The following is a 21,629-nucleotide window of genomic DNA, read 5'->3' as shown; positions in this document are numbered from 1 at the left end:
CCGGATATTCAAGTCTAAACAAGGAACTACACACTAACAACATTCAGAACAAGAGCAGGGGTATACAAGGCAGTCCGTGTGTGGATATCAAATCGTTTAAAAATGTCTGGTGGTTCGTCAAGCACTGGCAAGCGCCATAAGCAAAAGTGGACCGAGGGTAAGGCCCCAAGTTGATATATAGACGGCTGCAGCTGCGCTGGTGGTGTCCCCCGAACCTGAGCCAGATCCACCAGAGTTGGAGCCAGAAGAACCGGGCGAAGTTGACGAACGCGTGGGGGCTGGAATTGACGAGGTTGCCGTACCCGTTCCGTTCAACCGAATAGCGTTGCGCACAAAGGCGTCGTATGGCTGCCATGTTGCTGTGACATTGCCAACGTTTATAACCCCCACTCCCCCAATTCCACAGGTCGCTTCATCGTAGAACCAGAGCGGCCGGTCGGCGATATCGGGATTCATGATAATGCGGTAGTCGGTCCTCGACGAGCCGTTGTTTGCGGGGCGAAGACCTGTATCGAAGCCATTAATGGTAATGTTTGTCTCGTGTGCTGGTCTGCAGGGGACATCAAATGTGGATTGTGTCGCTAAAGGCAAAAAGTGTCAGTCTTGGTCTCGAAAAAGCAAGAAAGCACAAACCTGAATGGGTGCCGTTGGTAACTAGATTCAGGTAAGTACATACGAAAACTGTGATTTAACTCATGTCTTACAATTGAAGATAACGGTTTCACCAAGCGACGCGTTGACCACTGCCTATCGAAACTTGAGAAAAAAGGCTAGATAAGCTTGCAGGACGATGACTGACAGGAGTGAAGACGGCAGAACCGTTCGTCGCAGTCAAGTTGTTGGCCACGGTAACGAAATGCGTGATTTGGGCCGGCGAAAGAGAGGTAGAGGACTGGCAGGCGATTTGGGTGGCGCCAAAGGCCAGAATCTGTGACCAGACGCGTCTAAGCGAGTCCGGGAAAATTCTTGAGTTGTTTACTTACTGCGATAACGGCTGGGGTGAGCATGGGACCAGGAGACGACGACGGGCAGGACAGAAGGAACGTGGGCAGAGCGAAAGAGCGTGGCAGCGGATATGGACAAGAAGATTATACTTTTTTTTCTCGAAGCTAGTTACAACGCGTTTGTGACGCGGTGCTGACGTATTCGATTTGCTCTTCTTCCCAGCTTCCAGCTTGTTGCCTGCAATTGCCGTGATAAGAACACCCTGTCGGTCAACGAGGTGAGTATTTTCACCCAGTAGTCGTAGGACTTGGCCCTTGGCTGGACAATTGCATCGATTCACTGGCCTAGACGCGACTTCGAAAAAAAAATCTGGTCTTTGAAGTCACGAAATCCATTTGCACGCCCTTGTCTTGAATTGCGGCATGCTCCCACTTATAAAAAGCACTAAAACTCCCGTCTACCGCGCTCCTGTGGTACTCGACTAGGAATTGAAAGTCTAGGCACAAGCCTTATGCTACCAACTGACAGCGGCACTCGACTTTTCTTGCTTGAGAGAACCATTGTGCAAGCTGGGCGCCAAATGAAGCGCACATGGTTCAAGATAAATCGGTTCCGGAGTCGACTTGAGACTTCTCCTATACAAGTTGCTGAAATCCTTCAGGCAACTTTGGCCTCCACCATAATGGCGTCTGGCATCGGTCTGGCATGGCAGATTCAGCTACCTGCCACTGTGGCGCGTCCTGCTCCAGGGCTCCGAGCTGAAAACGCATATAAGACCCTACTTGGTGCAAGAACCCCACAACCAAACACCATACCATGGCTGAAGACAGAGCATACACCGACTGCATTAACGGAAATCTTCATGAGGCTGTTTCAGCTTGGTTTCTCGGCCCTCAGGGCGAAAACGCAGACATCCTGAAAGAACAACTAGGCAAGGTCCTCCAACTCCAGAAGGATTCCCGGTTGGCGTACTACCCTACCGATGGCGTGCGCGATTTCGTCTCAATTCTCTCTGCAAGATTGCTTACTTGGCTCTTTGGATGCAGGCGTTCATCACAGAGGACATTCGCTCGTCCAAAACATTCCAGGCCGAAACGAAGGACCTCATCGACCAATTCACCCTTCTAACGGAGCTCCTCTTCGAGTATTCGGTTCCCTTCTTCTCGCAACGTTATGCTGGGCATATGTCCTTTGAAATGGGCATGCCGGGCATCCTTGGATGGATCGCGACTCTGTTTAACAACCCAAACAACGTCGCATTTGAGGCCAGCCCCATCACAACTCTGTTGGAGCTCGAGGTTGGCAAGGATATGTGTGAAATGCTAGGCTATACCGATCTGGACAAAGACGGCAAGCCACTTTACTGGGGACATATCGCTTGCGATGGGACCGTCGCTAACTTAGAATCTATCTGGTTAGTTGAATTATTTCCTCGTGTTCTCTGATGACTGATCATTTATCCAGGGTCGGTGAGGATAATGTTGGCTCAAGTATTGTCCCCAACTCATCATCTGTTGCAGCTCGTAATCTGAAGTACTACCCTTTGTCGCTCCGCGACGCAATGAAGCCAGGGAAAGAACTTGACTACATCTCCGCTACATTCGAAGTTCCGTTGCCCGCCTCGGCCAAGCCGAAGCTCCTCGCTGATCTCAGCTTATGGGAGCTGCTCAATCTCCCGCCTAAGACCATTCTAGACATTCCTCTGCGTCTCGAGACAGAATACGGCATCACTCCCGCCTATCTTGACGGCGTCCTGTACAATTATATCGTTCAAACTCGCGGAAAGCAGGCAGTCGAGGTCGAATGGGGTATGAAGACCTCGCCGCGCTATTACATTTCTGGCACCAAGCACTATTCTTGGCCAAAGGGAGCAGGTAAGTTGGATTTGGTGTAATGTTGGCTTTCTAACATGTGCATCTAGCCGTTGCTGGTCTTGGATCGAAAAACATGATTGACGTCCCAATCGACGTCGATGCGCATATCGATACGAAGAAACTCCGTAAACATCTCGACGATTGCCTGCGGGATGAAATTCCCGTTTTTGCTGTTGTTGCTATCATCGGCTCAACTGAAGAGGGTGCTGTTGACCCGCTTGATGAAATACTCGACATGCGCGACGAGTTTGAGGCTAAGGGACTCTGCTTCCTGGTCCATGCCGATGCCGCGTGGGGCGGGTACTTCGCATCGATGATCCGGAAGAAGCCGGTGTACACAATCCCGACCGGGCCGGAGAAAGGCGAGCCGAAACGTGATTTTGTGCCTACGACGACACTGCGTAAATCAACGGTGGACCAGTTCCGTGCTCTGGCCCGTACTGACACGATCACCATTGACCCGCACAAGGCGGGCTATATTCCATACCCGGCCGGTGGACTGTGCTACCGCGATGGGAGAATGCGGTATCTGGTAACCTGGAGTGCGCCGTATCTGCAGCAGTCAGATACTGGAGAGAGCATCGGTGTCTATGGTATCGAGGGAAGGTACGAATGCTTTCTTATGTGTGACCATGCTTACTTAGTATTGGCAGCAAACCCGGGGCTCCTGCTGTTGCAACATATCTACATCACCAAGTGGTTGGGCTGCACGAGGAGGGGCATGGTGCCTTGCTCGGCGAAGTTTCGTGGTCCTGCCGCAGGGTAAACGCTTCACTAGTTCATCTTTCGTGATTACTCAACAGATATTCCAGATCTCTGCCCACTGGGCGGCTATGTCTGTCGAAAGCGACCCGTTCATCGTCGTCCCGCTCAACCCGCTTCGTTCAGAACCTGATAAAGCTGCGATGGCCAGCGAGAAAGAATTCATCCGGACGCATATCCTTGGGAAGACAAACGAAGCGCTCGTCAAAGATGACAAGGCGATGGAGGAGCTCACTGCTCTCGGTTCGGACCTCAATATCAACGCCTTTGCTTGCAACTTCCGCATCAACGGTGTTGTCAATACCGATGTCGAGGAGGCCAACTACTTGAACAACGCCATCTTCAAGCGTCTGTCTATCACCAGTCCGGGCATAAAGCCGCAGACGATTCCGATGTTCCTTTCGGCGACCACGTTCAAGATTGCTGATTACGGTGTCTGCGTTGAAAGGTTCAAGGACCGACTGGGTCTGGAAACGGAGTCGCACCAGGATCTGTTCTGTCTGCGCAACGTCGTCATGTCGCCTTTCCAGACTGCAGGCAACTTCGTTCAGAAATTGGCAGACGTGTTCCAAGGTGTTTTGGAGGAGGAAATGCAGCATGTTATTGCTCGCAACACTATTTCACCCCGCTCACATTCTTTTCTCATCCAAGGATATGATACTCGGGTTGCTTCCGGCCAAGCTTTCCTCGTGTATGAACCATACTTCCACAATGCCAACGGCCGCTTCCAGGTTGTCCTCAATGTCGACATCACCAACGATTTCGGCTTCGAAGATACCGATCATGGGCCGCATCACCATACCCGAACCCCAGGCGATGTTCTGTCGCTCACCGTGGACCAGGCCAACCTGAGCGATATCTGCGTCCAAGGCGCCTCCTTTGCTGCGACTATCCGCTTGCGGTCAGTGCACTTTCAATTTTGTGGATGTGACTCAACTGACAGACCAAGTAGCAAGCACTCCATCGGAAAAATCATCAAACGCGTCAATGTGTCCGTTATTGACGTAGTCAAGAACTGCCCGCTCGACTCCCGCTGGCGCGACAAGAAATACCCGACCTCGTTTGTCCCGTTCTACCTATATGGCGTGCAAGGCCGCACCTTCATCGATCACGTGCTCGTGCAAGCCCCCAACGCGCAAATGTCGGCTGAAGTCAAGCTTGATATCGATGTTCCCATCGAGCTCGAGCAGACGCATAATCTTTTGCTCAGTGTTGCGCGTCCTGAGATAGCCATGCAGCCGGCTGACGCGGCAAGTACGAAATGGTTTGCTGAAGGCGCCACGCTTAAGGTAGCGGTCTACAACGACTCCAAACCGGCCAATGCCCGTGGCCCGGGGCTGGTGTCAGATATCGAGCATGGCATTCCCATCGCCACAGGCACCATGACTGTTCTTGGCAGCGTCTTTGTCGACTTTGCGCGGATTAACACCCAGGACTTTACGAAACTTGCAGACCATCGGTTTGATCAGACTGTTATGGCGTATACTTCGCGCAAAATGCATCCAGACCACAAGGACGAGTGGCGGAACTTGGTTCAAAGCCTTCGCCCGTGGAACTAATAGCTACAAGTTTGTACTATACTATACGTGTATCACAGGAAAAAACACGATTGCTTGGAACTTGCTTGGATGATTGGGAAGATGAACCAGCGCTCTTCGGCAGGCAAGGCTTTTCTATAATTCTACAAGACTTAGACAAATACCCAGACCGCCCCGACGAAGCACGCCGCGGTCGACACGGTTATGACTACACCAACAGATGTGGGGCTCTGCCCCCACGCGATGGCCAGGATCCCGAGGACCGCGAGCCCAAACCCAGCAAACGTGAGCAGGATGCATAGATTGTGGATCTTGCTTAGCAAATGCGTTGGCGGTTTGAGATGGAACGGGCCGATCTCTTCCACATGAGGGTTGGATGTCCAGACAGGGACAAGTGACGAGCGGAGCGCGGAGGTGGGGAGGGGGCTCGGGAGGCCGGGGTCTGGCGGTGGTGCTTCAGTGAATATGATTTCTTTTTGTTCCTCCTTGGCTTCCCGCAGGCGGTAGCGCACGACAAAGAACGCGCCGAGAAAAGAGAGGATCGCTGGTGCATTGAGTGAGTGGGTGATTGATGGAATGTTATTGACACTCACATGCCCAGATGTGCAGCACTAGTGCAGCCAGAATAGACGCAGCCGCAACCTGGCCGGCAGCAGAGACGAACTCCCCGCCTCCAACACCGGCTAACGGAACTGTTACATCAAGCAGGCCTGCTTCCGTTGAGGCAAAGAAAGTTGACTGAAGAAGTTGTAATGAGGGCCACCTTGGAGGTTAGAAACGTACAATGACACTGATAAGCTGCAACCGGTCCATCCACGACTGCGTCAAGTCTTTCAACGCCTTTCCCCGCGTTTTTTCGTCCATTTGGTTTTGAAAGCTTTGTGCTGCTGTAGGATACGCTCAGTTTAGCGTAAACATGGTAATTATTCGGTTTTACAAGGCGGAGAGGGAGGGCGGCCGTTACCAGTGGGGAATGGACGGTATGGCGGGTCATTAGGGGGTAAGCCATTGGGCGGCGCATCGTGGTCTGACGGCGCATCGGTGGGAAGTGCATTATACGGCGGCGCGTTGGCAGATGGCGCGTTACTGAGGCGGGGATGAGAGTGGTGGGACATTGCGCTGGAGACACCGAACCATGGTGGGTAAACTTAAAGAGAGCAGGGAACGATCACATGACCTGCGGCCTTACGCGGAGTTAGGCGGGCCAAGACGCAAGATGCTCCTTCAGCGAACTCGCGACGCTTCCAATCGTTTGCTCGGTCCACATGGACGACAGCTGTGTGCCAGGGAAGAGTACTGGCCAGAATCCACAACGCGACTTCCGCGAATTGACTTCGAGAGTCGAGCGACTGGGCGTCGACAGTATAGCGGCCTTTGACCCTTCGAATTCGCGCGAATCATCCTCCCATCGCGCCAAGTCCGAGGTGGGCACCTGAGCGAAAGTTATTTAACCAGGTTCGAATGGTGTTTTTCTCTCGTTACTACTTGCGAGGATTCCCTTCGCCTCTCTTCTTTTCCGTCTGACTCCACTTTCATTGTTGTTCTCGACATCAGCTCTGCTGCCAAGCTGAGTTTGCATGGCCGGTGTCAGGCTCGACTGGGGAATCGTGTAAACACAACACTTTTGAATTCCCCCATGCCGGGCCCACGTCCAGCCTCCAGCCTCGCTCTGGTCCATTTCCCGCGAATCAACATCCAAATCCTCGAACATCAAAATCCTCGCACAATGATGTGCATTGTGAGGCACTATGTCTTCAGCAGCGGCGGCCAGGTATGGCGCGTTATCGACGAACTTCTTGAACAAGATGGCATCGTAGAAGTGTGTTGGGGTTGGGAGACGCGAAGATCTGGGACCTACAAGCAAGTGGTCAATGTTCAAGGCATGTACATAGCGGAGAAAAGGGCGCGAAGATACGGCCATCGCTAGTATGTTTGGACTAGTTAGTTTCCGCCATTGAGAAACCCGCCACTTTTATGATTCCCACACCGTCTTTTCTTATTTACTTGACTTTTCAGCAGATGTAGATGTTCTCGACAAAAAACCAAAACGTTATTGATGAAAGTTTAAACATGAGTGTTGTTCCAGAGCGACCGCAGCACGAAATCGGCTCGGGAGGGATTTTTGTTGCGCGAGAGATGCTGGTTCATGATGAATTTGACTGCAAAATGAAATGAGGATGCTTTCGTTAATGGGAATGAACTGACCTGTTCGTGGAATTCCCGGAACAAGATAAAATCCATTCGCGGGCAGTCCCGTTTTCGTGTCCTGGAAATACCCCACCGTGCCAGCTGGGTGGTCGAGCCATGTCCACGGCGCAACGCCGCCCCGAGCCGAAAGCGTGAAGGTCAGGCTTTTATCCGAAGTAACGAGGATTTTCGGGTCCACAAGCGGAGCATGCGCAAGTGAAGTAGGAGTGAACTGATACCAAGTCAGTAGATTATAAGTAAAAAAAAAACAATGGGAGACGTGCATATTGTTCATTCGTAACACGCTTGCCGTTGACTTGGGCAGTGATGTTCAGCAACATCCACACGTTTGACGCATTTTGGCCAGCTGGGAGGATTGACGCTAATCCAGAAGCGGTCAGAATGCGGGAGTTGTTCAGAGCCGGAGTCGCGAATTTGTGTGTGCTTGACTTGAGCGTCTTGCCGTGCCAATCGTACCACGTCAGTTGAGCGGAGCCCTTGACCGTTTCCAACCGGTCGGAAGTGACGATGACCTCGAGTGTTTCATTTTGAGGTGTCCAGAATGGGTAGATAACGAGAGGGGAATAAGCTGTTGTCATGCCATATTGTAGGACCTTCCACCGTCTATGAATAAGTGAGCCATTTTTGTTGTTGTGCAAAACATGTCAGAAACAATGCACCCATCGTATTCCATAGCGCTCCAGCTAGTACCAACCCAGATATCGTTCATCTGCCAAACCAAAGACCCAAGATTCCGTTCTCCTTGGCCGGAGCCGCGTCGATACCATGCGATTTGTGAAGTCATCGCCATGGTCTGGAATATCTGAGTGCTCCAGCACCATTGCGCAAAAGTCTGGTTGGAGTTCGCAGTCGAGGGAGTAGGAAGCCACAACTGAACACCTTGAGTCATCTGCGCCTGGCCCTGGTTAGCATTGGGGTTCGGGAATGCGAGGCCCCCAGCGGGCGGATGATGGTCGCGAGAAGCGACCACGGTCGAGTTGAAAGAAAAATCCGCCGCAGATTCGAGTACTGTTTCCCAGGCGTAGAACGAGGGCATTGAGTGGAAGCTATGGCAAGTTGAGTTGAACATCGTGTCTTTTGCAGATGTGCTCACCCGAATTCGTTAACGAACCGCGAGACAGGGAATGTACTATAGTTGAAGGCTTGACTTGCGTCATAGTTATAACGTTCTGAGCAGCCCTCAGGTATCTAACAGCTGATAATTTATGGACATACCTGTGTTCCCATATATTTCTCCAGGCGTCGCATTGGTAAGCCGCAACTGATATGGTTCCAGGCTCAGAACACCTCGGGTTGTCGAACAATCGGTATATGCGACCTACTTATATTAAGTAACAAACCTCTAAAGGCGGTGGGGCTTACCGAATGCGTCTCCGAAACCGCAACTTTATAGAGGAAATCCTGGAACAACGCAAGATACTGCAAATATCGTCGGTCGCAAGAACGAACTGTGATTGATTCCTTACTTCGTCCTGCATAAATGTCAGAGAAATTTTTTGAAGCAAAAAAAAACTGGATACCAGATAAGCGGATGCGTTGGGAAGGATTGCGAGTGCTTGGATTATAAGCACGATGCCTTCAATCTCGTTGCCTCCCGCCCATTGAGCATTACTTGGATGACGATTGACACGACGGACATTTTGGCGAACCTCCGGCTCGATGGATTCGAGCATGAAGTCGTTGATCGGGTACACACTGTCGGAAAATATAAACTCGGACCAGGCAAGGATGCCCAACTCGTCGCAAAGCGAATAAAAGTCGTAGACGCCATCTTTCTCGTTATCCGGCTGGTAAATACCGCCTCCCCAAATGCGGACCTGATGTACTGTCAGAAAAAAGCATCCCAGGGAAAAATGTTAGCCAGCTTACCATGTTTTGTCCACTGAGAACGGCACTCTCTAGAACCCAGCGCACCTGCTCCGTGGTAATTTTTGAGTAGAAAGGATCGAACGGGATGATGTTCGTTCCAAGACTGTAGAATTCCTCGCCGTTGACTTCGAAATGCCACTGGTCGCCAGGTGTGATGCCACGGTCAGTGACATCCTTTTTGGAATAGGGCGATTGGACGAGCTCAATAGTCCGGAAACCAGTGCGCAACGTACGGGTGATCGGGTTCCCACCAACCCCCAGAGATATGCTCAAGTCATACAGCTTTGGAGTCCCAAGGTTGTGAGGGTACCATCTCTTCACAGCCTTATCGGGAATATGCCAAAGGACGGTGACCCAATGCGCTTCATTGGTAGTCCGCGGAATTGCAGAGACATGGAAAACAGGGGATTGGAGATGAGCTTCTGGGAGCGACAAAGATATGGTCGGTGACCGCACGTTCTGACCGGAACGTAAGGCCAGCGTGACATTGACGACCCAGTCAGCATGTTGGTTTGCGCGGACGGAGAAGTTCTGGCCGACTTTGTAGATGTCGATGGAGGTCTCTTCGAAGTAGATTTGGTCATCGTGATTCTTGGACTTGGGTTGGTCCGAGAGGGAAATAAGGTAAGCTGGTTTGAATATCCCGCTTGGCACAAACGCGGGACCCTGAGCATTTTCGTTGAATGTTGGTCTGAAAACGACTAAGATGAGGACTGACCCAATCCCATCCAAAATCGGAATCAGTTTTGCGGATATACTCGCGGCTTGCAGGAACTTCGAATGTGAACTACCCAAGCTATGTAAGTGCCACACTCGAAAGGAATGCAAGACGCGCACATAAGACTCCAGCATGTCTTCCGCATCTGGCCTGCTGCTGACGTTACGTCCATAATAGTATGCACTTTCGAAATCCACTGTGATGTTGCCAGCCGTGACATTATTGAGGAAGGAGACATCGAAGACGTATTGGCGGAACTGGTTGTTAACCCATGCGACGGGTTTATTGGCCACCGTCTGCAGTAATCAGCAATGGTTTGAAGCAAGACACGAGAAAACGCACGATGTTGGCGATGGTGTCCAGGCCATGGAACACAAGCAAGTGTTGGGACGAATGTTGAGATGATTTAAGGCCGCTGAGGATCGGTGCCAAACTTGCAGTATACGTCCAGTTGTCCATAAAAATCCATCTTTCAGTGAAGTCTGAAGAATTTAAGGTCACCTTGCACCTGGAGAGGAAATCATTGCACACACCGTTGAGCCCAAGCATCGGGTCAGTAATGATTCCTGCTCGCGTCAGGTCGAGGTGGGCTTGAGATGGAATGACTGCGGGAATGGCGATGGAGCCATTCTGGTTGCGCAAGGTCCAGTGCAATTGCGAGAGGTCGAAGACAGCGCCAAAACAGAGCGACGCCCAACACAATACGCTCGCCACCCCTCGGACGGAAGTCATGGTGGCCGGGGAGAAGCCTTGCTGCTTTTACATACAAGCTGGATTTTCTCCGCATGACGAGGTCGCCGTAACGAGAAGATGTCGCCGACGGACGCAGCACATGTGATGAGGGAAGCGACGGACTCGAAGTGTTCGAAAATAACCATCTCTTCAGTTCCTCAGTGTTCCGGCCGCATCGCCGACTGCGCTTGGGAAATCCATGGAGCCGTTCTGTTTGTAAGTTTGTGATCCCTCTTTGCAGCGTGAGGGACTATGCTGAGGCTGGAGAGCCATGAAGGAATTTGAGAAACGTGGGGTCAAGAGTGAAGCTAGTGACAGCAAGACACTCAAGTGAAGAGGGCAACACCCACCATCACTCCATCTGATTTGCATGTGATCGTCAGTTTGCACTTCTTTGCACTTGCGTCAAAGACTCAAAGTAAATCGCCCAGATGTCAACTGCAGGCGTGCGATGGGGCGCCGATGGCTGAAAATGAGTGCAAAAAACTACGTGTTCTAAAATCTATCCAAACTAGCGCCAGTGGTCAACGGTCTGAATCTGAATATTGTCGACCACGCGAGAACCGAATCACCGGCGCCTTGCCTATACCACCTACTCCACCAACTTCGACTCCTTCGCCGCCAGTACCGCCAGTGCCTCCCGAAATGGTGTTGACTCGCATGTTGGTAGGCAGTTCAACATCCGGTCCCTCTCCAATACCACCCTCGCCGCCTATTTGCCCTGCACCACCCGTCCCTCCCAGTCCACCTGTGAGATATTCAGAATACTATTCCAGTAAGGAGTGTGGACCTACCTGTGATAACTTCGATATCGTACTCACCTGCACTTATGAGAGAGAGGGTAATTTTCATTGCACATAACAGTACCTCGGACAACTTCTTCATGTTTCCGGGCCTGGCCGGTCCGCTTCAGATTAATCTGCCACGAGAAGCGTCAACAACTGACCTCGAGTGCGTGGATCAACGTCAAGGCTTCATTGACCGTGGCGAACTGGCGCGTTTTCTGTCAACACAACGCTTTGACAGGTGGAAAAACTCACCGTCGAATCAGCGATGAGCTGTGTGAGTGCCGTGTTGTGCTTCGAGATTGCGGATGCATTGTCTTCACTGTTGAAGAACTGGGCCAGCTTCCCTTGTGCCGACGCTGTTTTCAAATCGGTTTCTATATAACGAATTTCCCTATCGAGATGTAAGCTGTTTGTGATGTTACTTGAGCAGGGCACGCACCGTTCGAGAGCCTCTATGATGGTTTTTCCGTTCTGGGAATTGCTACTCTGAACAACTGGCTCCAGCATTTCGATACGAGAAGTTAGCTGGATAAGAGCCTGGGCATTCAGCGAGGATTGCTAGATCAATTCAATTGGCGAGCGGTGAACAGAACAAAGATGCACAAACATCTATGCGGTCCAAAATATCCAGCAATGAAACGATTGCCCCGTCGAGTATACCACCGAATGGAACATTGCTCGAGATGGATCCCAGCGTCTTCAACGAGATCTTCAGAGCGTTCATGGCTGTCTTCGCTGTGGCGCCTTTATTTGACTTGGATTCGTCATCTTCTAGTTCCGTTGGAGAGCTCTGAGCATCATCCGTCGGCGTTGAGGCGCTCGATGGCTCTGAGTCGTGAGAGCCTGCGTGTCGGGGCAGACGCGACTTCAGGCGTCTGATGTTGGGGAAGATAGGCGGAAGACACAAAAGACTCATCGTGGGACAAAGACTTCTTCAAGACAAGGGGATTGTCTTACCAGCGGTTTGGCTTTGGGCAATGGAAAAGGGATAGAACAACCTAGAAAGAGGTCAGGTTATACCTCGGGTAGTACGAGGTAATAGACAGCTTACTTATAAGCTCGGACTCGTGTTTGATTATGTGGGTCGGCCTCTGAGTCTCATTGAGTGGGCAAGGCTATGAAGCGATTGTGAAATGACTTGAGACAGAAGCAGGAACGTGCATGTTGGTTTGAGCAACTAAAAAAATTTACACACACAAAACCTACACAATTGGCAAACTGATTGCCAAGTGTGACGCCATTCGGTGACTCATTTCTGATCGCCGGGGCCAAGACTATTTTCCTGCTCTCTCTCAACGCTCAACTTGACGATTAACGAAGGAGGCGGAAATCGATGAAGACCAGCCTGACGATTCGCCTCACTGAGGCTGCGACATTCCTCAAGACCACGGAAAACAATGCTCGTCGCCGTAACACCCAAGTTGACGGGGAGTCTGGGTCTCGACCGTCAATGCTAAGAGGTCTTCTCACTCTGAACCTGGGTTTGCGGGATAGTTTTTTCGCTGCAAGCAGTTGACGAACTTAGGTATATAGCTAAACCTACGAAGATTACCTCTATCGACCTGGAGCTGCAAGCGAAAACGACAATATCTTGGCCAGAGGGTTGGTGGCTCAGTGCCTGTCTGGGCAACGACTTAAATTCGATAGGAATTGGAGCTCGCAGAGTGGACGTTCAAGAGGAGCACAAGGTGTTCTCAGAATCTGTTGTCTACTTTCAAGCAAGCCCTGCAGCTCGTCGGAATGCCTCTGTCGGACCAGGAGTGCATCCTTGGGATGCTTCTGAAGACTCATCGTTGGATCACCTTCCGGCAACTCCCGATACCCCTTCTTTCGATGTCCACACCGCGCGATCGACTCGTGCCGCAAGACGGGTGAGCGCAGACTTGTCATATTTCCCACCCGAGACATCAATCCCTCCCTACACTCCCCTTCCGACTCCACCATCCTCATCCAGTCATGCAAGTCCCGCTCAATCGTTTGGAAATCTTGCTGGTGAAGACCCAGCACATGCGTTGGAAGACTTTAGAAATGCCTTGCGCGCGAGTTTGCCACAATCTCGCAGTCAGTTGTTGTTGATAATTGATCTCCACACGTTTGCTCAATCCATATGTTTTAGGCGCGGCTGGCGATCGCTCACCAGTCCCCATTCGCTCTTCCGGCTCTTCTGTTCGTGATCAAGATAGGTCGTTGTCCAGAAGACCGAGCATCGACACACTAGCCGAAGTTGATGAACATGAACCAGGGACAAGTAGCCCTAACCGCTCTGTGCCCCGCGGACGTCGAGCTCGGTTTAGTCTAACCGCTGTTTCAAACGTTCTTAAAGACGTTGTCCGCTCCAGTTCGCCACATCGAGAGGAATCAACTCGTCGCGGCCGTACTAGAGACAAGTCGTCGGAGGAGAAAAGTGGAAGATCACAAGAGCGACATGTGCGCAATACGTTGGGTAAACTCGTTGGATTGAAGGACGACGAGAAGAAATCGGATGGTTGGAAGGAGTTTAAGAAAGGTGCGGCTGAAAAGTCACCGTCGTGGATTCCACTTATCCAATGACAGGAACTTACACATTCCCTATTTCGTTTGCGATTCCACCAAATGCGCCTCCAACGATGCAATGCCCATGGGGCACAGTTCTATGGAGGCTCAAAGCAGATGTCCATCGTCCTGGGGCACTGACATCTCGTATTTCTGCTTCGAGAGAGGTCATCATTGTCGCGGGTCCGACTGAGGACGATATGGAAGGCACTGAGAATATTGTGGTTGAACGCCATTGGGAGCAACAACTCCAGTATCTCATTTCTATTTCTGGTCGGAGTTTCCCTATCGGAGGTTTGTGACCACTATCATAGACCATCTTAGCGTTTCACCAGGTTCTAGGAATAGTGCCCGTTTCGATGACTCTTCTGCCTCTATGCAAGGTGAAAATACATCGGTTATCGGTTTTCCTGGAAGGTAGGAACAAAGTACATACCACTTATGATGCTCACGAATGGGACAGAGAAGATAGAATATTATTCGCAAATGAAGCGTGTTATGCGGTCTGATCCTGTGGCACGCCTACCGCTCTTGGTAGTCAAGCATCCAGATAAAATGGGTGGGCCGATCCTCCCTCTGGTCTCTAATGCAAGCGACGCACTAGAGACAACGCCACTACTGCTCCTCACGTCTGTTGGCGATGATCTGAATGAGCTTGCTTCACAATGGATGGGACCTGGACCTTGGACATTTTACCAGGACCTCCAACTTCCTTCATCTTGTGCAACTCTCCATTTTACCAACAAGAACAAGCGCAGCAATATCACAGTGACCCATGTACTCAAGTGCATCATCCGAGTGGAGCGAGGCGACAACTTGGCGGTAGACCCAAAGACAGGGGAGAACAAGTTGTTCGACATAGTTGTGCAGACACCGATACATATCCTGTCGGTTTGTCTATCTCTCTTCGTCTATTTTCTTGATATGTTGCTGAGTAGCGGTTTTCAGTGTCGGTGTAACCCAGAATGGATGTCGCTCCCGCAATACTCGATGTCGTTCGAAGACCCGGCTGATGTGCCATCCCATTGTCCCTGCCAAACTCATCGGCACACGAATGGGCTCCTTGAAAGGATACTTACCCGCAGTTCGTCAGACTCGACCGCAAGTGCAGTCGAGACCCATCAAGTCCACCATCCTGAAGCCGATACTCTTTTTGCGCGTAATATCCAGTTTGAGCGATTGGTTGCTGGTCAAGAGAGCGAGGTGGGGGAGGCCCCGCCTGCATATGTTACCCTTTAATTTTTTGGTATATGGATCCGGGCGGATTAGTCTTCTATATGCTACATGTTGTGTTGAGGTCGTAGTAGAGTCTATATCTAATCATCACTGGGTGTGGGCGTTAGATCAACACGAATGCCAAGAAGAAACAACCAACTCTGGTGGTTCTCGTCTCATGAATAGATCAATGGCGGTGGAAAATGCTGCAAACATGAGACCACCGCCAAATGCCGCCCTGGGGCCAGCGTTCCGAGCCAAGACACCGCCAGTGCAGAAGCCAGCGCTTGCGGAATTATAAATGTCGTTTTTGGCACGGTACTAGTCAATTCAAGGTTCAGCGAACAATATAGTCTAGTGGACTGTTCACGCACCGACTCAATGACACATTCAATGCTCGAGTATATTGCGCCGATTTTCCCAAAGCTCTTCCCGTTCGACCACATATTCCTTCCCGTCTCTTTGAGAATATCGCGTGCCCGTTGCGTGGTTGCTTGGTTTTGCCGCAACATTGGGTCCTCGTAGCTCATTGAAGCGGTCATCAGCGAAAAGAGTCCACCAAAAACAAGACCTAGGTGGCTTTAGAAATTGTTCAGTTGGTACAGACCCACAATTGGGCACCTGCTCCTCCAGCCATGACTGCTTTCGCTGGACAAGACGCAGTTAATTCGCTCAGCTGCTGCTCCCAGTGTTTCTGTTGTCGAATGTTGTCGAGGTCTTCCGCAGTGAGACCAGCGGGAATTGGCTCCTTCCCCAGAGCATAGGGAACCGTCCCAGGAAAAATGCTGGTCATCGCCGAAAGAAAAGGCACACTGGCAGCGTGGGAATCTATCGCGCTGTGTCACGCCTCGTCACGAGCGCTCCTTTGCAACCCTCTCTCTCATGGACGACATTCGAGACACAATTCAAGCCCTCATCTACGGCGTCGACCCGGCAGATGACGCGGTTGAACGCGAAGAGGAGGAGAGTACGGTGGATGGGGACCTGCGGTGGACGAAGGACTCTGCATACATCGCGGTTTTGGAACGCGCCATTAAAGGCATCAAGGAGTTAGAAGGAGAACGGAGATTGTTCACGGATGTACGTCGTTGTATGGTTCAAGGCCTATCTAATAGTGTCTCAGCGCGAATGGGACTTCCTAGATAGGATAGCGGATTTGCCATGTAAGTTGTTTACAGTTTGTGGTTTGAGTTAAACTGACTATCAATAGACAATGCCCGGTACATGCTCATAAGGCTGGTCCTCAGAAAGAAGCCAGGAGGCTGGTACCGCGTCTCAGACGTTCGCAAGTACACAATGGAAATAGGCACAGACGGCTTACGAGAGGCCTTCGATATGCTGGCTGCGCCGTTCACAACCGAGTCTATGGAACTCGATCCCGATACAACACAGCCCTCTCCTCCCACTCAGCAAGAAGCTCCACTGTCTTCTGTCAAAGTTGAACCCGAAATAATTGACCTCACCGTTGACTCAGACGACGAAAAGCCTCCTGCAGCAGGCCCTTCCCGCATCGCGCCTCCACCTGTTACCGCTTCGTCCACCGCCACGGAAGATGGTAATGAAATTAACATGGAATACTTCGGTCGCAACGAGAAGCACATAGGTCTTGTCGAAGGACTACGGATCCTGAACATGGAAGAGCTCAAAAAGATAGCAAAAGAAATGAAGATTCAAAGTACCAATCACACCGTAAGCGTCCGCGGCTCTCCTCGCCCGTGCCACTAACGAGCAATACCAGAAATACACACTTATCACTGCTTTGACTAATTCGGCCTCTGGACAATCTCTCATCCCTTTCGCCCCGTCTCCGAAGGGTAAAGGGAAAGAGAAAGCAGGAGATAAGAAGCTCAAACAGACTATATTGTCGTTTGCTAGGCCCAACATATCGCGAGTCCAGACAACGAGATTGAAGCAGCTGATGCTCAAATACATCGGTCCGTTCATCTTTCACACCTGACACGCCCATTATTTATTGCGCGCTCCAGATAAAGCTATTTGTCTAAATCCTTACATCTATGCGTTGATTCTTCGCGTGCATATTATCTGGTTTCGAAGGTAATGAGTCTACCTACTGCTTATATGCTTTGGCTCAGACATTCCCTAGCACTGAAATCCCCGAGTCACTATTTAGTCCCGCTCTCCTTGCTGCGTTCAAAAAAAGGACATACGCAGAGTATGAACATAAACGCGACCCTAATATCTGGCCAACTCGAGAGTCTTACCTTGAATACGAGGAGATGCTCAATGTTGAGCGAATTGTCGACGAACTGTTGATTCCAGAGCCGAAGGCCAGTCGAGGAAAGACGGCCGCTCCAATGGAGGTATTCATTCCGCCGGGAACACCAGGTCTGAACTATATTCGCAAACTTTCTACACCAGCCCGGACTCCGGGCCTTCATCAACTGTCTGCTCCCCCAGATGAGGGGGATGACTCTCGGGAAGATGACAACTCGGCTTACCGTAAAGTCAATGTCATCCTCAAACTTGTTAAGGACAAGCTACTTGATCAATATCAGGAGCTCGTCGCTGCATCTGAAGATCTGGCTAACAAACGCAGAACTGAGTTTGTGCGATTTGAATCAGGTCGCTGCGTTTCCACCCTGTTTTTGTTTTATATTCACATTTGTCTACAGGCTATGTCTTGACACGAATTCTTGCCAAATGTCTTCATGCACCAGCCACACTGAAAGACTTTTTGTATGAGGAGGAAATTATTCTCGTCTTGCTCAAACAGCGACGATGGGGTCGACGTCGTCGAGCCCGTTTGTACGATCGACTTGCCCTTATTCGCATGCGATATCTTCTTAAAGATGGTGATGGGAATAAGGACATGAACGTGGTGCGTAACGCACGAGAATGTCTCCGCTCGGCGTTGGAAGACCAGGACACTATAGAAGGTCCTGCACTTTTATTCTGGTACTGGTATATTCCTTCACTTACTGCTTTTCCAGTCGCCAGGCCGTCACTAATCCATCGGTTATTTGCCACAGAAAAGATGTTAAGGCTCAAACCCACTGAACGCTCGACTTACGACGACGTGACCCTCCAAAAACCACCCGAGATCGATGTCGTTGGCGTTCGAATTTGGGACTTACCCGATGACGAAAAGGAGAACAAGCCTGCTGACAGCGCTGGTATCACCAACTTTTTTCTCCCAACACGGGCCGCTGGTCCACCCAGTGCCATCGCTCAGGTATGTTCGAGGACAAGCGGGAGAACACCGGTGACATTTTTTGCATAGGCGAGGAAGCGTGCTTGGGTAGGCAAATCGTATTGGCAAGGGAAAGACGATGTTGTTCACGTCGAAATCCTTGCAATCGAGCACTACGCGAAAGAGGGATTCAAGGGGTATGATGATTGATCCTTCACTCCCCCATCCGTGTTGACGAGATCGTAGTCTTCATTCAGAGACACAAATTCTAACGACGCTCTTTGGGCTCCTGTTCTGGGACATCATATTTGCACCCGTCGCTGGTGCATTCGAAACACCGTGGCAGAGGGGACCTCTGGACCTCGGGGAAGAAACCTTCAAATACACACGAGAAGAGCTCATCAAGGCGCGCTTGTCTGAAATCAAGCAAGGCAAGGCCGCAGAAATCCTCAAATCGAATGATTCCCGTTATCGAGAGAAAAAGACCTGCTGTGTTGGCGTGAATTGGAAGATGTGTAGCCAAGAGGATTTGCTGGAGATCGTTGAGGTCGGTGGCATCGTTAATCCTCTCCTTCGCATCTCATTCGTTTTTAGTGCGTGGGCAAAGATGTGCTTGCTTCTATCTGTGGCCTCTTCTGCGAAGACTATGCCGGACGGAGCAGTGGTGTACCTGACCTGATCATTTGGAATCCAGAGACGAAAGAGATGAAGTTTGTCGAGGTCAAGGGACCTGGCGACACTCTGCATGATAACCAGAAGGTAAGCAATCGATATTTGGTTCAACGTCTCATCAGAATAAAAGCTGTGGTGCCATGCCCTTCTCTCTGCTCATTGTCAGGTTGAGCTCTGCCATGTGATGGAGCAGCCCGCGTTGGAGAGGAAGCGGGCCAAATTGGCAGAGAAGGAGGCGAAAGCCAAGACTCCGAAGGGTCAGAAACGACGAGCGTCCGCACCAGCGGCTCCGTCTAGGCGAAGGAGGAGATCGGTTGAGCCAGAATCGGAGGAAGAGGGCGGTGAATCGGAAGCTGATGATGATGAAGCGCCATGGGTCCCGATGGGCGATTTGTTGCCTGACGGTGAACCCTCACCTCGTCGTGCTTCCAAACGACAGAGGCAATCCGCACCTGACGAACAGGTAAATCAGGAGGTTATCTAGGGTATCAATGTATCATGGCTGTATTTTTTGTGGATCTAATTTCAACATTGCTTGTTTGTCTTTACTTGTCTTCTCTTCTAAGCGCTTGAGCAGAACGCGTAGACAACTTTGCAGCGAAGAAAGCTCGGCGGAAGTCGCGTCTCCTCCCGCTGCCCACCGAATTTTGAGGTTCTCGTCGATGAGGTACACGTAGCCGACCATTTTGTTGGCAAGCCCCATTGGCTCACGCAGATATTCCATGTTCTGGGAGGACAGAAGGCAGTTTCCGTAGAGCTCTTTTGGAACCTTTGCACGGAGATTCCGGATGAACATGTTTACGACTAGCGCTTTGAGGAAGTTTTCCTGGATGTTGATGTGTACGCGTTGGTATAGAGGGTTGGATTCGAAGAGAGGGTGGATGGAGTTGATGAAACTCTTCGTTTGAAGCTGGGCAAAGAGCATTAAGTTGGGCTACAATAGTAGGAAAGACAGACATACCACAGAGAGCTCGGTCGACTCGATAGCAAGAAGGGTAATTTTGCCATAGCACATTATTGTCGTGTGTTTCTCCTGCTTCTTTTCGAGGTCTTTCCCCTTGATGTTGGGCAAGTACAACGCTTTCTAGCAGGGTCAGTCAGGTGGAATGAACACATTTCCATGCACTCACATCCTCCCGAATCAAGACCTCTGGGGCGATCCACGTCTTGCCCATATGCCCAGGATGTATTATTTTCACGACGTCGGTGTAGTACCCCCGGTTGAGCTCCTTGATTCTGTGAACGCGTCAGCGGAATAAGAAACAAAAGACGCGTTCAGACAGACAGATGCTTCCGCTCGTCGAGGATGGTGTCTTCCTTTAACCAAATGTCTCTGAATCTATCCATTCTGGACTGCTTCTCCAGTGTCGGTCGCTGCCTGACTCCTAGTGGTCTATCGAGCACACGAAGAACCGGTATTGGTCGGTCTGGTGGGTTTCGAGCTGTGGAAGCCCATCGAGCGACCGCGGGATCAAGCTCCTTGTCTGCAGCCCATTCTGCGACAGCCTTTGACTTTGGCGCGTTGGCTTGCTGGGCCGATGGTGTCGACTTGGTAGAATAGAACGAGCTACGAAGATATGTGGAACTTCGACAAAAGGAACGGGAGGGAGACGCAAGCATACGGATCAAATTGCTTACTCACCACTCACTTTCGTTTGTCAATTTCAGTTCGAATCCAGGCTGGTCCTGGTGCTCAATTATTCTAAGGTAAGAGCATGTAAGTCTAGTACAGCCGTGGCTTCATTAGAAATATCTTGCACTACGGTTGTTTTCCCTTGCTTGACCTTTCGCTGGACAATAGCTTCTGCCTTTACCCAAAAATCTGATTTGCCTCTTGCGCTATTCTCCCAGTCCATCATGATGTCTTGGACAGCAATAATCACGAATCGATTATCTTCTTGGAGAGTTTGTCGACGCGCAATGGCGAATTGTGCCTCATTCTGCGAGGAGCAAAGAAGGACGAGGATAGAAAGTTGGTGGCCCTGCAAAATACGCGAGCATGTGCTGGTGCCGACTTGTCGATCGCGGATAGCCAAGTGGGTCAGGGCAGACATACGGGAAAGGGTGAGCAAGGTCGATTCATAGATGTAATTTGTGAGGTGTAGATGGGTGATCCTGGAGAAGACAGACGGGATAATTGTCGACTGCAACGATTCAATGGAACCCATTAAACGTTGCAGCGGTAGTGCATTGAGAAACTGAAACATAGACGGGGACAGATTTGGCGGCAATGCGACATTTACTACGCCCTTGAATCCTAGGAGAGTATGGATGAGGGCTTGATCAGAGGGTCGGATGTTCTGGCATTCCATGAATGAGATATGTCTAACCAAAGTTCGAGGAGAGTTGGGATCGTGATCCTGGACCATTTGGCGCGCGAAACTGAACGGACACCATAGTAATTTTGAGGCATGCACGCGCATTCCGTCTGAGCGAACTCTTAGCACGCGATACAGCAGTGGCCTGATCCTACATAATAGTCTTCATTGAGTCTTCTTCCAGAATTAGCAACTTTCCATATCTGTACTCGATGCGCGACGAGAACGAGAGCTGGCATGCATTTTGGATGCAAAAGCGCTGTCCATTCGAAGACAGCGTGCTCTAGCTCAGGCGGGATCATAATCA

At 50.7% G+C, this 21,629-nt stretch overlaps 9 protein-coding genes across 9 annotated transcripts; 3 read left to right on the top strand and 6 right to left on the bottom strand.

The window, feature by feature from the left end:
• Positions 1-117: 117 nt before the first annotated feature.
• Positions 118-1,007, bottom strand: MIND_00025800 (uncharacterized protein; the record flags this gene model as incomplete). The annotated part of the gene is made up of 5 exons (XM_037357228.1): positions 118-581; positions 634-654; positions 705-747; positions 800-928; positions 984-1,007. The coding sequence occupies 5 exons, from the start codon at positions 1,005-1,007 to the stop codon at positions 118-120; spliced, it is 681 nt and encodes a 226-aa protein (XP_037225138.1).
• Positions 1,008-1,761: 754 nt separating this feature from the next.
• MIND_00025700 (PLP-dependent transferase) lies at positions 1,762-5,140 on the top strand (the record flags this gene model as incomplete). Its single annotated transcript, XM_037357227.1, has 7 exons — positions 1,762-1,932; positions 1,992-2,359; positions 2,410-2,819; positions 2,867-3,425; positions 3,473-3,581; positions 3,632-4,482; positions 4,534-5,140. The coding sequence occupies 7 exons, from the start codon at positions 1,762-1,764 to the stop codon at positions 5,138-5,140; spliced, it is 3,075 nt and encodes a 1,024-aa protein (XP_037225137.1).
• A 131-nt stretch (positions 5,141-5,271) lies between these two features.
• On the bottom strand, positions 5,272-6,234 carry MIND_00025600 (uncharacterized protein; the record flags this gene model as incomplete). Its single annotated transcript, XM_037357226.1, has 4 exons — positions 5,272-5,663; positions 5,713-5,857; positions 5,903-6,006; positions 6,057-6,234. 4 exons carry the CDS (start codon positions 6,232-6,234, stop codon positions 5,272-5,274), a joined length of 819 nt encoding a protein of 272 aa, XP_037225136.1.
• A 949-nt stretch (positions 6,235-7,183) lies between these two features.
• MIND_00025500 (Glycoside hydrolase family 2 protein) lies at positions 7,184-10,646 on the bottom strand (the record flags this gene model as incomplete). The annotated part of the gene is made up of 14 exons (XM_037357225.1): positions 7,184-7,278; positions 7,325-7,538; positions 7,591-7,930; positions 7,987-8,373; positions 8,421-8,496; positions 8,543-8,645; positions 8,690-8,746; positions 8,794-8,799; positions 8,848-9,144; positions 9,197-9,862; positions 9,915-9,983; positions 10,034-10,210; positions 10,257-10,396; positions 10,448-10,646. The coding sequence occupies 14 exons, from the start codon at positions 10,644-10,646 to the stop codon at positions 7,184-7,186; spliced, it is 2,826 nt and encodes a 941-aa protein (XP_037225135.1).
• A 524-nt stretch (positions 10,647-11,170) lies between these two features.
• MIND_00025400 (uncharacterized protein) lies at positions 11,171-12,350 on the bottom strand (the record flags this gene model as incomplete). The annotated part of the gene is made up of 7 exons (XM_037357224.1): positions 11,171-11,394; positions 11,441-11,467; positions 11,514-11,541; positions 11,593-11,637; positions 11,687-11,825; positions 11,874-11,992; positions 12,042-12,350. 7 exons carry the CDS (start codon positions 12,348-12,350, stop codon positions 11,171-11,173), a joined length of 891 nt encoding a protein of 296 aa, XP_037225134.1.
• Positions 12,351-12,767: 417 nt separating this feature from the next.
• On the top strand, positions 12,768-15,205 carry MIND_00025300 (Arrestin-C domain-containing protein; the record flags this gene model as incomplete). Its single annotated transcript, XM_037357223.1, has 8 exons — positions 12,768-12,915; positions 12,968-13,036; positions 13,082-13,495; positions 13,551-13,940; positions 13,988-14,260; positions 14,309-14,383; positions 14,430-14,857; positions 14,915-15,205. 8 exons carry the CDS (start codon positions 12,768-12,770, stop codon positions 15,203-15,205), a joined length of 2,088 nt encoding a protein of 695 aa, XP_037225133.1.
• A 77-nt stretch (positions 15,206-15,282) lies between these two features.
• On the bottom strand, positions 15,283-15,974 carry MIND_00025200 (uncharacterized protein; the record flags this gene model as incomplete). The annotated part of the gene is made up of 4 exons (XM_037357222.1): positions 15,283-15,292; positions 15,342-15,502; positions 15,556-15,752; positions 15,803-15,974. The coding sequence occupies 4 exons, from the start codon at positions 15,972-15,974 to the stop codon at positions 15,283-15,285; spliced, it is 540 nt and encodes a 179-aa protein (XP_037225132.1).
• Positions 15,886-19,488, top strand: MIND_00025100 (Fanconi-associated nuclease; the record flags this gene model as incomplete). Its single annotated transcript, XM_037357221.1, has 12 exons — positions 15,886-15,906; positions 15,959-16,261; positions 16,305-16,344; positions 16,392-16,870; positions 16,920-17,115; positions 17,167-17,236; positions 17,286-17,764; positions 17,815-18,374; positions 18,423-18,529; positions 18,579-18,879; positions 18,927-19,091; positions 19,135-19,488. The coding sequence occupies 12 exons, from the start codon at positions 15,886-15,888 to the stop codon at positions 19,486-19,488; spliced, it is 3,075 nt and encodes a 1,024-aa protein (XP_037225131.1).
• A 12-nt stretch (positions 19,489-19,500) lies between these two features.
• On the bottom strand, positions 19,501-21,316 carry MIND_00025000 (uncharacterized protein; the record flags this gene model as incomplete). The annotated part of the gene is made up of 6 exons (XM_037357220.1): positions 19,501-19,914; positions 19,966-20,088; positions 20,135-20,240; positions 20,290-20,589; positions 20,647-20,690; positions 20,735-21,316. 6 exons carry the CDS (start codon positions 21,314-21,316, stop codon positions 19,501-19,503), a joined length of 1,569 nt encoding a protein of 522 aa, XP_037225130.1.
• Between the last annotated feature and the right edge of the window lie 313 nt (positions 21,317-21,629).

This window comes from Mycena indigotica, assembly GCF_014461135.1.
Source record: "Mycena indigotica strain 171206Taipei chromosome Unknown Mind.scaff0001, whole genome shotgun sequence".
NCBI classification, from domain to species: Eukaryota; Fungi; Basidiomycota; class Agaricomycetes; order Agaricales; family Mycenaceae; genus Mycena; species Mycena indigotica.
The sequence above is the reverse complement of the archived record's forward strand: the minus strand, read 5'-3'. Positions and strand labels throughout refer to the sequence as shown.